The 16,438-nt window shown below is 38.6% G+C and overlaps 1 protein-coding gene across 2 annotated transcripts in view; it reads right to left on the bottom strand.

Moving 5' to 3' along the window:
• Nucleotides 1–16,438, bottom strand: part of ATP13A4 (ATPase 13A4) — a gene marked incomplete at both ends in the record, with an annotated part of 172,667 nt that overhangs the window by 98,456 nt on the left and 57,773 nt on the right. For both annotated transcript variants that reach the window (XM_080695812.1, XM_080695813.1), the window contains one exon: nucleotides 16,050–16,223. In XM_080695812.1, the coding sequence (XP_080551938.1) occupies nucleotides 16,050–16,223 (174 nt within the window). The remainder of the gene's footprint in view (nucleotides 1–16,049; nucleotides 16,224–16,438) is intronic.

Raw genomic sequence — 16,438 nt, 5'->3', positions numbered from 1 at the left:
GTGGTGACTTTAATCTCTTTTCTTGTTTGCTATCCCTTTTAACACTCGGTCAAATCATCTAACATTTTTTTTCGGGTCTGGGGATAGAACCCAAGGGGCATTTGACCTCTAAGCTACACCTCCTGCCCTATTTTTTATTCTTTATTTTGAAACAGAGTCTCACTAAGTTGCGGAAGGCCTCACTAAGTAGCTGAGGCTGTCCGCGAACCATGAGCCTCCGATCTCAGCCTCCCAAATGCTGGGATTACAAGTGTGCACCACCACGCCCGTCTATCACCCAACATTTTTTAGGAAACAAAAAAAATCCAAAAGGAAAGGATGGGAAGTATGTCAATATGAAGTCATTTCAGGTAACATTGCCAACTTCTCTCAGTTTTTAGTTTAATGTTGTTAATATATTAAAAAAAAAAAAAAGCAGGCTTGAGACCTAAGCCCAGGTCTCAGCTCCACACTGACTTACAACTCTCTAAACCTAATTCTCTTTACCCAGTAAAATGGAAATAGTAATACTATTTCATGGATGTTTGAAGGCTTAAATTTTAAAAACACACGCCCGGCGTGGTGGCGCACGCTTGTAATCCCCGCGCTTGGGAGGCGGAGACAGGAGGATCGCGCAGGTTCGAAGCCAGCCGCGCTGGCATAAGAGACCCTGTTTCAAAAATATAAAATAGGTCTGGGAGCGTAGCCCGGAGGTAGAAGGGCTTCCAGGAACCCCAGTACCACAAAAAAAAAAAAATTTAAAAACACATAATGATCCTGGTCCAAGCATTGGCCCATAGCAAGGATGCAACAGAGGCTAGTTGGTATATAACTCCATGCCTCACTTTTCACAGCATGCTGTTCCTGAGATCTTTCTGTAAATAGAAGCTTATTTTCCCTTTAAAAAAAAATCTTTAGAAGCCAGGTGTGGTGGTTCACACTTGTAATCCCAGAATTTGAGAGGCTGAGACTGAAGGATCACAGTTCACGGACAGCCTCAGCTACTTAGTGAGGCTCTCCGCAACTCATGATACCCTGTTTCAAAATAAAGAATAAAATATTGGGCAGAAGGTGTGGCTCAGAGGTCAAATGTACCTGGGTTCCATCCCCAAACCTGCAAAAAAAAAAAAAAAAAAACTTTAGAATCTCTATGCTAGTGTCTCCATTTTTCCTTTCTGAATAGGCAGCATTTTTACCTGAAAGTGACGTCTTCCACTTTAGTCTGTTTCCCATATCTTCTCCAAGCATTTAGAAATATGTAACATATTTGAATGTACCAGAGGAGCTATTTTAATTAAATAATAGTTTCATAATATGAATAAATCACACTGTTTGCCTGGCAAATATGAACTTTTTATATCTCTAGTGCCATTCATCAAACTTTATCTCCTCTTTATCAAAAGAACTCAAGACCTTGAATTCTAAGAGTAGGTTTCAAAGTAATTCAAGAGTGCATTTTGAAAGTTGGGTGTATGCAGAGAAAGAAACTATATTTGACCTGAGCAAACAATAGAAAAATAAACTGGGCATTTTCTGGAGTCTTGTACTTTCTGAACCTGGAAATGCCAGACTAACTTTTATATTTGAATGAAGTAGATTATCTTGCTTATTTTATTTTAACCTTTTTCTAAAAGCACCTCAACCTTTGGAATATAAAAGCAGCATAATGGTCACTTCAAGTTTAGGCCAGTCCATTGGCTTCTCTTGTGTAGGAGTTCAGTACACACACACACACACACACACACACACACACACACTGTACTTCTGAGCTTAGCCTAAAAAGAAAAGAAATTCATTGCAAAGTTCCAAAGAGACAGTAAAAAATAAATAATTTTGTCTTAGAGATGGGTGCAATTATGACTTGAAAGTAAATGTCTCCTGGACCATGTGCTCTGGAGGCAGCCATGCTTGGAGGCGGGTCCCTGGGGGCTGGCTGGGTGCTATGTGCAATGTGTTCTGAGGCTGCTCCAGCTTGCATCCCTGGGAACACCGATAAGTACTTACTGTGGTGTGTCTGTCTGTCTGTCTGTCTGTCTGTCTGTCTGTCTGTCTGTCTGTCCCAGCCCTGCCCAGCCGCAGCATCTGGACCATCATGCCCTATGGACCTGTAGCCCCAGTTCCTGCTTGTTAGCCAGCATAAAATGGACTATATATGATTGAACTGAAATCTCTGGCTCTGTAAGCAAATGAATCTTTCTTCCTCTAAGTTTTGTGTGTGTTAGGTGTTGTATCACAGTGGTGAGGATGCAGACTGAAACAAATGCCTTCCCCTGCTAAACCGATGAGTTCCACCTAAGGTGAAGTATTTGGAGGATTATGGATAAAGTAATAATAGTGTACATTTCACAGACTCCTCCAAGACACTCCACTACCTTTAGAAACCCATAACCTTGGACAAACACTACTTTATATGTATCTTTTTTTCTTTATTTTTCTCATCTTGCCCAGACCCATTGATGTTCTTGACACCCTGACCCCACACTCCCAATGTTTCTAAGCTGAAGAAAGGTAACATTGGCTATAATATTGGATTTAGTCCCTTCAGAAGATAAATAATAATAATTGATAAAATAAATAAATAGATAAAATAAGAGATAAAACAAATAAATAGATAAAATAAATAGAGGGAATGTGTACCTAAAAGAAACATAAGACTATATTCTACTTTGAAATAAAGTACTAATAGAAACCATAAGGGTGTATTCATTTCGAGTCACCCCCCATGTCATTTTGGCATGGGGCTGTATTTCTATTTTCTGTATTTCTATCTTTCTAATAAACTTCTTTAAATCTTAAAACAAAAGAAACTATAAGGCAATTTATAGTAGACTCAATTCAACTTATTCAAGTGAATTAAATAAATATGGATCACCTGCTTTTGCCATGTGCTAGGTGCCATAGAGAATGAGAAGCAAACCACTGATCACTGCCTTCAAAAATCCTATAACCTAAGTAAAACTATAAAAAGGAATGTAGCATAGAGAGGAAATAAATATCGAAGGACTCAGGGAGTCAGAAGACCTATATGCAAGTTCTTTGCCTGAATGATTTCCTCTACCTCCCTGTCAGTTGTCAACAATTTTTAAATCTTTTCTTTTTTGAATTCAGAAAAACCTTTTCTGATTTTATTGACTTGGCTAAACCTCTACTATATCATCTTTTCCTAACCATGAACCTTTCCTAAGTAGCACTTTTAATAATTGGAGTTCACATTTATCTATGTGGTGATTGGAAGAACTCCATGAGCCCTGCCTTTGTTTACCATTATACTTCCCCTGACATGCAACCACTGATGAGTTGGCACCATGAATGGCATTAAACTGTGTTCATCACGTTTAGGAAAAAAGATAAACAGAGGGAGGAAACTCCTGGCTCTGACATTTATTGGATTGTAAAATTACTTGTTCTCTCTGTATTCTCATCTGTAAAGTGGATATGATAATGCCATTTTCCAGGGTTGTTATGAAAATTAAGTGAATTAAGTGAAATGATCAATGACATGCCATATTATAAACTTCAAGGGAATAGCATTTCAATACAAGGCAGACTGCCAAAGCCATAGAAATGAAAACAGAGAGCTAAAAGAGAATGCCGGACAGATGAGCAGCTCCTGCCAGAACTGGGGCAGGGAATGAACCAACGAAGACATAGTAAAAAAGATGATAGATGGCTAAGGAATGAGAAGATTTTAATAAGTAGAAAAAAACACCTATTCTCTACATCTATTTTATTAAGAGAGTACGAGGTGTGTGTGTGTGTGTGTGTGTGTGTGTGTGTGTGTAAGAATGAGAGAGACTTGACTCCTCACTAGTATGACACTCTGAAAGAACAAGAATTTCTATCTGTTTTGTTCATATGATCACAGTGCCTTTAACAAGGTCTGGTTGGTACTTGGTAAGTACTTATTGGATGAACTAATAAATAAGTGAACAAATGAATGAAGGAAGGGAAGAAGTTTATGTATAAAACCATGAACAAATCAAAGTGTCTGGTTCCCATACAAAAGTGGTAGCATGGAATGTAAGAAGCCAGGCTGCAAAGGAGGGCCCAGGAGAGGATGTAAGGGCCTGTGTAACACAAATGCAACTGATTGTGGGCTGGCAGCTTCAGGATACCATTTGCACGGTTAATTTGCAGGTTCTAAGTTGTTGTTGTTGTTGTTGTTGTTCTTTTTTTAACTAAAGCCTTCAGCCCTGACATCTTTAATTAAAACTGAAGGGAAAAGGCTGCCTGTTAAAACATCAAAATGAAGTGCCTTGAGTCTAGCCTCATGACTAATCATCACAACGTTCTTCTTTGCACATCATGGGCCTTTGACAATATGTGACACACAATGACAAAGAAGGAAAAAATGTGCATGTAATTATAAAAAATGGAACTACAGAAATCATCAGGAGCATTTAATTCAAACCACCAATGAATGTAAATCAAGTTATTTGCATAGAAATATGGCATCACTACAGATATTGGTTAAAATTCAGAAATAGATGAATAATGAATAAAATTCCACTTTAAAATTTATAAAATAAAAAGGTAATTAGTCTTATCTTTTGGAAAAAGACAAAAATCTTGCATTTAGTGGTGCTTAACCAGATAGGGCAAGAGAAAATAAACGGAATATTAGAATTTTCAGTAAGCACATCATGAATTTTTTAATGTTAAAAATGACTACCTAATCAGCATCTGTGATAATGATCTATAATCTTCCAGTGTGAGATTGATGATAAATACCAAGTTCTGATTTTTTAATAACATGAAGAACAGATATACAACATATTTTCAGGTAGGAGTCACCCATTTTTCCTTAATGGGAAATTGTTAAGGGGAAGCTATTGTAACATAATTCAAATAATATCTTTTTAAAGTGTCATTTTAATGCAAATAACCTAGCAGCCAACTTTTAAACCACTGGTGCCCAAAGCTTATTTTTAACCTAAGTCTCAGATAGTAAGATGTTTGAAATAATTGAGTTCTTGTCTAATTACATAAAGGCTAATTTAGAACCTCATTTATTTGGAGGGTCTCTGGCATAGGAAATCCATTTAAAATGACAAACAAGAGCAGATAATTAAAAATTAAAGTTGAAATCAAGATGGGAAAGACAAGATTGAAGTGGGTTGAAACTGCTCTAACAGCTGCTCCTGGGGGGAGGGGGGTCAGGAAAAGACAAGAGACAAGTCACAGACTTTTATTTTATTTTATATTGGGAATTGAGCCCACCTATATTTATAGTGGGTGTTATACCTCTGAGCTATACCTACAGCCCTACTTTATTTTTATGTTGAAATAGGGTCTCACTAAGTTGCTAAGGCTGGCAGTGAATCTGCAATCCTCCATTCTAAGCCTCCCACATAGTAGAATTTCGGGTGTATACCACCACATCCAGCGATTCACAGACTTCAAAAAGCTAGAAAGAAAGAAGGGGTAGGATGGTCGGTGGGACACAGCTTTCAGAGGTTCTAGTGTTTTTTCTAATCTTTCCAGTATATGGCCAGTTGCAAAACAGACCACATGCAACTTGGAGAGATCACCTGTCTGGGGATAGAGGAGGGCTGGGACTCCCTGTCATGAGACACCTTACCCCATGTCTACTGTCCTGGGAGTGTATGCCAGGCCTGCTGGTCAATAAAGGAAGGGCACATCATTCAGGTAATCAAGGTTATTAGGCACAAATGCACCTTCAAAATTGCAAGCTCTGTTGCTTAGAAAGCCTTCGGATCTACTTAAGCAGTAGTGTGTGCATGCGCGCGTACACACACACACACACACACACACACACACACACACAGAGAGAGAGAAAATAGCCTTTAACAACCCTTTCACAAAGTACAGGTGGCTTTTTAACATAAGCCCAAGGGTGGGAAAAAAATATTTTATTACCCCAGTGAGGACTAGAAGTTGGAACATTTGATTCCAGATTCCAAAAGGCTTCATCTGCTTATGTACTGACACTTGTTTTCTTCCTCAAAAATAAGGTTTTTTTTTATTTTTTGTGGTTTTTTTTTATTTTTATGGGGATCGTATTAAAAAGGCATACATTCACACAGTGCTTGGTGCCCTTCCCCCTTCACTTCCCTTTCTCCCCCTTCCAACAAGTGTCAAGGTTGACCATGCTACATTCACACTTACACACATATTTGAATGTAGCTCCTCCATTAATCACCCTCAGCCTTCTTCCTTTCCTACCCTTCCTTTCTAGCTTTGCTGGAGTTTCCCCTCCATTATCTGGAGTCCCTCTGATGTCCCTAATACTCCCTAGTTTGGGCATATTAGAGAAAACATATGTCTTTTCTCTTTTCTGTGTTTTGCTGATCTCACGTAACATAATGTTTTGCAGGTCTTTCCATCTTCTTGCAAATGATGTGATTTTGTTCTTCCTTATTGCTAAGTAGAATTCCATTGTGTGTATTTCCCATAATTTTTCAATCCATTCATCTGTTGATGGAGACCTAGGTTGGTTCCATATTTTGGCTAATATGAATTGTGCTGCTATAAATATGGATATGCACATGTTACTGTAATTCTCTGATTTCAACCCCTTTGGAAAGATGCCCAGGAATGGTATAGCCAGATTATATGGCAGATCCATGCCCAATTTTCTAAGGAGTCTCCACACTGACCTCCATAGTGGCTGAACTAGTTTGCACTCTCACCAACAGTGTAAGAGAGTTCCTCTTTCCCCACATCCTTGCCAGTATTTGTTGTTATTTGACTTCTTTATGTTTACCACTCTGATTGGGATTAGATGGAATCTCAGTATATAGTTTTGATTTGCATTTCCCTGATGGCTAATAATGTTGAAAATTTTTTTCATGTATCTATTAGCCATTTGTATCTCTTCTTTTTTGAAGTGTCTATTCAATTCAGTTGCCCAATTCTTGATTGGATTATTTGTTTTGCTAGTGTAGAGTCTTTTAAGTTCTTTGTATATCCTGGATATGAGCGCTCTATCAGAATGGTGGCTGGTAAAGATCTTCTCCCATTCTGTAGGCTTTCTCTTTAGGTTTTGATGGTTTCCTTTGATGAGCAGAAACTTTTTAGTTTGATGCCATCTGGCTTGTTAATTCTTGATTTAATTTCCTGTACTTTGGAGGTCTTGTTGAGAAAGTTACTGCCTGTGCCTATATGTTGGAGTGTTGAGCCTATGCCCTCCTCTAATAGCTTCATAGTCTCTGTTCTAATTTACAAGTCTTTGATCCATCTTGACTTGATTCCTATGCACAGTGAGAGGTAATAATTTAGTTACATCTTTCTACAAATGGATAGCCAGTTCTCCCAGCACCATTTGTTGGAAAGGCTGTCTTTTCTCCAACATATGAATTTAGCCCCTTTGTCAAAGATTAATTTGACTATAAGTGTGTGGGTTTGTTTCTGTAGATTCTATTCTATTCTGTTGTCTATATGCCTATTGTTGTGCCAATACCATGCTGTTTTTACTATTATTACTTTGTAGTATAATTTGAAGTCAGGGATTGTGATGCCTCCTGCATGGTTCTCATTGCTGAGAATTGCTTTGGCTATTCTGTGTCTTTTATTACTCCATATAAAATTCATGAATGATTTTTCTAGGTCTATGAAGAATGTTGTTGGTATTTTGATAGGAATTGCATTGAATCTGTAGATCACTTTTGGCAGAATGGCCATTTTTGGCATTTTGGTGATGTTTATTCTGCCTATCTATGAGCAAGGAAGATCTTTCCATCTTTCAATTTGTTCTCCAATTTCTTTCTTTAATATTTTATAGTTTTCATTGTAGAGGTCTTTCATGTCTTTGGTTAGGTTTATTCCTATGTATTTTATTGGTTTTGAGGTTATTATGAATGGGATTGTTTTATTTCTTTCATTATGGATTTATTGTTGGCATATAGAAAAGCAACTAATTTCTTTAGGTTGATTTTGTATCCTGCAACTTTGCTGATTTAGTTAATAAGCTCAAGTAGTCTTTTGGTTGAGTACTTTGGGTCTTCTAGATAAAGGATCATGTCATCTGCAAATAAGGATAATTTTAATTCCTTTCTTCCTATTTGAATTCCTTTGATTTCCTTCTCTTGTCTTATTGCTGTGGTAAGAGTCTCAAGTACTATAATGAAGAGGAGTGGTGATAGTGGGCATCCTTGTCTTGTTCCCGATTTTAGGGGAAATTCTTGCAGTTTTGCCCCATTCAGTATAATTTTGGCTTTGGGTTTGTTGTATATTGCCTTAATGATGTTGAAATATGTTTCTTCTATTCCAATTTTCTGCAGTGTCTTTAATATGAATGGGTGTTGGATTTTATCAAATGCTTTTTCAGCATCTATTGATATGATTATGTGGTTTTTTGTTCTCAGTTCGATTTATGTGATGAATAATATGTATTGATTTGCATATGTTGGACCAGTCTTGCTTTTCAGGGATGAAATCAACTTGGTCATGGTGTACAATTCTCTTGATATGGTTTAGAATGCATTTAGCTAGTATTTTGTTTAGAAGTTTTACATCTATGTTCCTCAAGGTTATTGGTCTGTAATTTTCTTTCCTTGAGGTATCTATATTTGTTTTTGGTATTAATGTGCTACTGGTCTCATAGAAGGAGTTTGGGAGGATTCCATCTCTTCAATTTCCCAGAACAAGTTGTGAAGTAATGGGATTACTTCTTCACTGAAGGTTTTGTAGAATTCAGCTATAAACCTGATGGGGCCTGGGCTTTTCTTTGATGGCAGCATTTTTATTGCTGTTTCTATTTCTTTGCTTGCTATTGGTTGTGTTAGGCTTGCTGTTTCCTCTTGGTTCAATTTAGGTAGGTTATATGTGCTTAGAAATCTATCAATTTCTTCCATGTTTTCCAGTCTATTGGAGTATAAATTTTAAAAATAGTTTCTGATAATCCTTTGAATTTCCCCCACTGTCTGTGGTGATGTCTCCTTTTTCAATTCTAATTTTAATGATTTGAGTTGATTCTTTCTTTCTTTTGGTTAAGTTGGCCAGGGGTTTATCAATCTTATTAATTTTTTTCAAAGAACAAGCTCTTTTGTGGATTCTTTGATTTTTTTTCTCTATTTCATTTATTTCTGCTCTGATTTTAATTATATATTGCCTTCTGCTGGCTTTGGAATTAAACTGTTGCAGTTTTTCTAGGTCCTTGAGATGTGTCATTGAGTTGTTAACTTGGTGACTCTATTCTTTTTATGTGGGCACTCAATGCTATAAACTTTCCTCTTAACACCTCCTTCAAAGCGTCCCATAGATTTTGATATGTTGTGTCTCTAGTTTCATTTATTTCCAGGAATTTCTTTATTTCTCCCTTTATTATGATCTTACCCACTCATCATTCAATGGTGTATCATTCAATCTCCATGTATTTAAATAGTTTCTTTTGTTCTTTCTTTTGTTGATTTCTACTTTCATTCCATTGTGGTCTGAAAAGATGCAGGGAATTATATTACATCTTTAGAATTTCCTGGTGCTTTCTTTGTGGCCCCGAATGTGATCTATTTTGGAGAAGGTTCCATGAGCTGCTGAGAAGAATGTGTATTCTGCTGTTCTTGGTTGAAATATTCTGTATATCACCGGGCGTGGTGGCGCACGCTTGTAATCCCCGCGCTTGGGAGGCGGAGACAGGAGGATCGCGCAGGTTCGAAGCCAGCCGCGCTGGCGTAAGAGACCCTGTTTCAAAAATATAAAATAGGTCTGGGAGTGTAGCCCGGAGGAAGAAGGGCTTTCAGGAACCCCAGTACCACCAAAAAAAAAAGAAGAAATATTCTGTATATGTCTATTAGGTCCATTTAGTTTATAATTTTCTTTAGTTCTAAAGAGTCTTAACTCATCTTTTGCCTTGAAAATCAATCTAGTGGCGTGAGTGGTATGGGAAGTCTCCCAATATTATTGTATTTGGGTCTATTTGGGATCTGATGTCTTGGAGGGTTTGTTTTACAAATGTGGCTGCATACACATTTGGGGCATAAACATTTACTATCATTATATCTTCTTGGTGAATTGTTCCTTTCAAAAGAGGAAATGCCCTTCTTTGTCTCTTCTGATGTGTTTACCTTAAAGTCTGTTTTGTTGGATATCAATGTTGCTACCCCTGCCCATTTTTGGTCTCCATTAGCATGATATATCTTATTCCATCCTTTCACTTTCAGTCTATGAATATCTTTGGCTATAAGGTGAGTTTCTTGCAAGCAGCATATATTTAATCCACATTACCAGTCTATGTCTTTTAATTGGTGAGTTAAGACCTTTGATGTTCAGGGATATTATTGAAATATTATTTTTGTTTCCTGTCATTTTGTGTTCTATTCTTCTATTTGATATAATGATATTCTTCTTTCCTTAGTTGCCCCACTGATCAACTTCATCTCTTCTCTGATTTTGAAATTTGCTTCTTTTTTCTTCTTTATGGTTTATTTCTTTAAGTATATTTTTCTAGTGTTGGCTTTGTATTCATGAATTTTTTGAGATTCTGCTTTTCTTGAAACACTTTTGTTCCTCCATCTATTTTGAGTAATAAGCTTGGTGGATATAGCAGTTTTGTTTGGAAGTTGTTTTCTTCCAGGGTCTAGATTACAACATACAAGTCTCTCCTGGTATTCATGACATGGGTTGTAAATTCTGGGGTGATTTTTATTGTTTTGCCCCTGTATGTCATCCTTTAGTTTGTTCTCACTGCTTTTAAGATTCTTTCCTTAACCTCTATGTTGGTTATTTTGATTATTACATGGTGTGTGGAGATCCTTCTTTGATCTTGCCTTAATGGTGTTCTGTATGTCTCCTATATGTGTATGTCCAAGTCTCTTTCCATATGTGCAAAATCCTCTGAAATTATTTCTCTGAAAAGATTACAAATACCCTTGGTCTGTAACTCTATCCCTTCTTCAATGACTTTTATTCATAAGTTGGGACGTTTCATGTTGTCTCATAGTTGTTGGATGTTTAGGCTTTGTTGCTGTTTACTTCTGTATGTTGTTGACTGTGCTTTTGGTTTTGAATGAACTGTCTTCTAACAGTGATATTCTGTTTTCCATCTTGTCTAATCTTCCAGAAATTCTTTTTATTGCTGTCTTCATTTCATTTATTGACTCTTTCATTTCATTCCAGACCTCTTTCTGATTATTTCTTAATGTCTCCATTTCCTCTTTCACTTCCTGACACTTGCTGTAAGGCCTTTCATCACATTGAAGATCAAGATTCAGAATTCTCCTTCTTGAATTTCTTGTAGGTTTGTATTCGTGACTTTCCTTATATTCTCACTGTTCCTAGTTCTCATATTTTCAGGATACTCAGGCTTGTTTTTCTGATGTATTGGCATCTTTTTTGTGTGTGACTCTGTGGGTAATCTGTCTGATCCAGTCTTAGCAGTAGGAATTTAGAGGTGTCAGCAGGTTTGTTAACAGGTAAGCAGTACTTTTTTCAATGGTGAGGGTTGAGTAAAAGGAGAGGAGCTGGGGTGGTGGGTACAGGACTCAAGTAAAGAAGAGAATATGATTAAGTTGAGTAATAATTTGAGTACAATAAGGTAGTATCTAGTTGAGAATAAGAGAAGGTAGAAGGTAGTAGAGTTTTAGGTATGGAGATATGAAATAATTTGAATATCAAACAAGGAGATACAGTAAGAAAGAAAAGTTTTGAGAGAATAGAGTAGATAGGCTAGAGTGAGGCCATTGTAAAAGGAATGGAGAAGGAATAAACAAACATACATAAATTAACAAATTACAAAAACTAACAATTATAAATCTTTGACAAAAAAACAACCAATATAAAAAAGGAAGAACAAAAATTTAAAAAAAGAACCAAAAGGACTAGCAACAGTGTGAGAGAATAAAACAAAACCAAGAAAACAGCAGTCCTGCTAATTTTCATATATATGTCTTGGGCCCGTGTAATAGCTGTATGTCTGCTCACTGTGATAGATTCTGGAATATATCCCAATGTCTCTCATTTGCTCTGTAACCTATTGTCAGCATTTGGACCCACTTTATGAGTGTTTGTGCCCCTCTCTCGTCTCTGATAGCTTTGTGTTTAGGTGTCAGGGCATCGGCTTCACAGTTCATGAGTTCCATGTAGGCCCTCCAACCCTGGGCTCCATGGTCTCCAGCCCTGGCTTTGAGATCTCAGGCCTTGTCCTCTCTGCTTTCCTGCTCTGTGCCTGTGCCTCCCTACCCACACCGGCAGAGGGTGTCCAGTGTAGCCTTGGAGCAACCCCCTGTGACCCCGCTCAGGCACCAGGCCTTGAGCAGTTTGAGCCCTTTCTGTGTCTCTGGAGGTTCCAACTGAATTACCACTGTGATGCACCACTAGGTCCCAGCCTGCTGAGGTCCCAGGGCTGCTCTGGGTGGTGCTCTGGGCTGAGTAAGGAGACCCAGTTACCTTGCTGTCCTGTGTGCTGGGTCTCTGGAGGGCAGTTTGCCACCGCAGGTGCCACCTCTGGTGAGTGCACGGGCTTCTGGATCTTCTTCTGCATCTCTGAAGCATGGTGCTGGTCGCCTAAGATGTTGGGACTCTGCAGCCACTTTCTGCACTTCAAGTTCTTGAAATATTTGTTGAGATTTCTCGGGGCTGCAGCGCAGGAACCAGTAAACACAGTTCAGGCCAGTGGCCTAAGATGGTGCTGGCCACCACACCAGATTAATCACAGGCTTGGACTTTCTGCAGTGGATCTCACGTTCAGAGCACTAGATCTCCTCTATTGTGATTCACCTTTGTTTTTGTTTGTGAATATGTTCCGCTGTTTTGTTTATTTTGTCTGTCAAGAAGCTGCATTCTCAGTAGTTGAACTTTACTTGCTGCACCTACTGAGATGTGCTGCATCCCACAGTTGCCATTTGGGGTCTCCTCTCAAGCTGACACTTGTTAAAATTTCACTCTTGTAGGTGTTTCATTCTTCTGTTTTTTTTCAAACTTGTTTCCCTCCCCACTTCTTTCACCACCTTCCTTTCCCTTTTCATTTCCTCTTATCCCTATCCATACCTTTATTCTGCCAGCAGCCTCAAGAGCATAGCTCAACCATCCATACATTGTTGGAGCTGAAAAGCCTGCTACTGTCATCTCAAAGGTAGAACACTTCTCTGCTCCTGAGGATTTTCTTCTACTGCAGCAAAGCATTGCCTTCAGAGAACTGGCTGGGGCAGATGAACGTATCTACATTGGTGAGTTAAACCTATTCTATACTAGGAAATAAGAGCCTTGTAGATCCTTGCCTTATGTGGGGGAGTTGCTCTGTGAAAGAATCTCAAAGGTATTGTTGTTCATGAATACTTCTGTTCCTCCTCTCAGCCCCAGAAACCAACCCTGTTTCCACCCTGGCCCCAGCAAGACTCTGAGGGTGTGTATGGAAAGGCCACTTACAACACTTTTAAATCTGGATTATTCCACCTGAGATTGCATGAATACCTGTTGGTTGAATCATTAATCAAAAGCTCTGGTCTCTATTCCACTCCCAAGAACTGTGTGAGCTAAAAAATGCGAGCTATGACTGTAACCAACAATTCACCAGAAGGATTAGCATCACCTGAGAACCTATAGAAAATGCAAATTCTTGGGCCCTAACTCAAGTGTACTGGATTATAATCACTAGGAAGTAGGGTCCAGTAATTTGTATAAACAGGTTTTTAGATTATCCTGAGCCAGATGAGATGTGGGGATCACTTCTTAAGTATAGTTCAATGAGAACAGCCTTGAGACTAGGAGCTAGCAGTCATGGCTCTCAGTCCTGGTAGGGCCTTTTAGTAACATATGCACTCATGTTAAATTGTGTCATGCCCCCAGACCCCATTTTCTCACCCAACAAATGAAGAAGTGTTAAATGGCGAATGTCAGGCTGGTCTCTTTCATTATCACCACATGAGCCTTCATGAACTATGCCTTGAAGTAGCAGTGGAGTTCTGCTCCAGCTCAGTATCACCAATATAAGTCAAATTGTCATTACTCCACAATAATCTCTTGCTTGCTTTCTTAAAGTCTTGAAGCTCATTCTCCAAAAATCTCTTGCTAAATTATGATTATACTTGAGGGCAGTCCCTCAATCATCACCTGTATCATTGTTCACATGTCAGCTAAGTGGAGACAGGATGTTCTTAAGAAACAAGTATCCAGAATGAGGGCTGGGGCTGTCACCAGTGGAGCAAGTCAGCAAAGACAAGCTTCATCCAATTCTCAATTTTATTGAAAGTTAACTTGAGCTCTGTTGGATTGTAGATTAAAACATATATTTTGCAAATTATGAGGCTTGCTGCTATTCTTCCCTCTCTTTTAAAAATATACTTTCATTGGTGCAATGTAAATACACATCACAAGGAGGTTTAAAGTAAAACTATACATGCACATGGTACTTGATGTGTTTCCATCTGGATCTCACTCTACTGCCCCACCCCATACATTTTAGTGAGATTTGTAGTGATACTTTCATATATGGACATAGAATTATTTTAACTGCATTCTTCATCAATTCTCTTTGTCCCCTCTCTCCCCAATCCCTTACCACTATTCTACTGTTCTCTCTCCTCATTTATTTTAAGTCCCCCTATTTTCTCTCTAGCATTTATCTAGATTTCTATATATAAAATAAATTGATTCATCAAGAATATGGTTGAGCTGGGCATGGTAGGTAGTACACACCTATAATCCCAGTACTTGGGAGGCTGAAGAGGAGGATAACAAGTTAGGATCCACCCTCAGCAATTTAACAAAAACCTATTTCAGAATAAAAAAATAAAATAGGACTGGGGGGTATAGAATGGCCTGGGTTCGATTCCTTGTATTATAACAAGAAGGAGAAGGAAAAGGAGGAGGAGGAGGAAGAGGAAGAGGAGGAGGAGGAAGAGGAGGAGGAGGAGGAGGAGGAGGAGGAGGATTTGATTGACATTCTGAATCCTTTAGGCTGATGCCTTGTTAGAGTCATTCAGTAAGCCAGTGAGAGGGGAGTGCCCAATAAGACTGTCTGTTCACTCTCTTGAGCAGAAATGCCCAAGTCAACCTGTCAACACCTGTAGTAATGGAATGCCTATCACCAGCAGGAACAAGGATTGCAGCAATTATCAAGTTAGAAAGTCCAGTGCCTCAGTGAGCTGCTGGCACCTCCTTACTAAGATCTAGTATTTCATTATTTGAGTTATATTATTGTTATATTTTACTAAGAAAAAATATAGATTTCTATTAATGACATTTTAAAAAACAAAGTCACTTCTCTTGTGGAGCTGACTATCCTGCAGGAGTGATACATGCTGTTTAAGTGTCATGAGTCCCACAAGAAAGTGACAAAAAGTAAATATAGAGAAACTCGCCTAATACCAAGTCCCTGGATTTAACAGAGATAGTTAATGACCTCAGAGATAAAACAGCTGTATTTCTTTACCCTAGTATATCTTCAGAATGTAATGCACTCCCATCAATAACTATGGCTTTCTCAAATCAGTAGGGGAAGACAGATTCTGGAACAGATATGCCTCATCTCCTCCCCACCCCCTCCCTTCCTCTAGAGTCACTCCAGTCGAGAAAGCTGTGAGGATTACTGTGAATTTTGTAGCCTTCAGTCTGACTCAACTACATTGCATTACCTTTTACTTTTTAGTTTTCAACATGGTTATTCTCTAACATTTACAAAAGTCACAATTTTAAAAGGAATATGCTAAGCCAGGCATGGTGGCTCATGCTTGTAATCCCAGTACTTGGGAGGCTGAGACAGGACAATCCCCCAGGTTCGAAGCCAGCCTTAGCTACTTAGTGAGGCTCTCAGCAACTTAGTGAGACCTTTTTCAAAATAAAAATATTCTTGGACCCCAACTCAAGTGTACTGGATTAAAAATATAAAATATAAAAATAGGTTGGGGTTGTAGCCCAGAGGTAGAGGCCCCTGGGTTCCATCCCCAGGACCACAAAAATAATAATAATAATAACAAAAGGACTATGGTGATATAGGTTTTCCTAAAAAAATCCCAACATACACAAATTATTAAACTGGTAGATGAAAGACTGTGACAGAACCTAACACTGCAGCCTCCACCTGCCACCTGCTTAGCACATCTCCCACCCTCATCCATCCACAACAGATGTCCAGGGAAAAGGGCCACCAGCTGCAAAAACAGCTTCACACTTACTGTTGTCCTCAGCAACACAACGTCTGCTTCTTGCAAGGAGCATGGGGCACAGTTTGCCCACACGTGCCAAGCCGGCCTCCAATAAAACACCAAAGGGAGGATGCCCAATGAGATGACAGATGCAGCCAGGCAAAGGATTTGTCGACAGCCTTGAGTCCGGTAGCCAAATACTTCCTGAAACAGAATGAAGAATGGTTTCAAATATTGGTTAAGCACAGTAAATATAGGAACAAATATTGATTTTAAACCAGTTGTGATGGTGCATGCCTATAATTCCAATCCTTGGGAGGCTGAAACAAAAGGATTACAGGTTCAGGGGCAGTCCCAGAAATTTATAAGGGGCTCTCAGCAACTTTGAGAGATCCTGTTTCAAAAATTTAAAAAGTAGG

Source organism: Muscardinus avellanarius (genome assembly GCF_963383645.1).
Source record: "Muscardinus avellanarius genome assembly, chromosome: 5".
Taxonomy (NCBI): domain Eukaryota; kingdom Metazoa; phylum Chordata; class Mammalia; order Rodentia; family Gliridae; genus Muscardinus; species Muscardinus avellanarius.
This window is presented reverse-complemented; position numbering and strand designations above follow the sequence as displayed.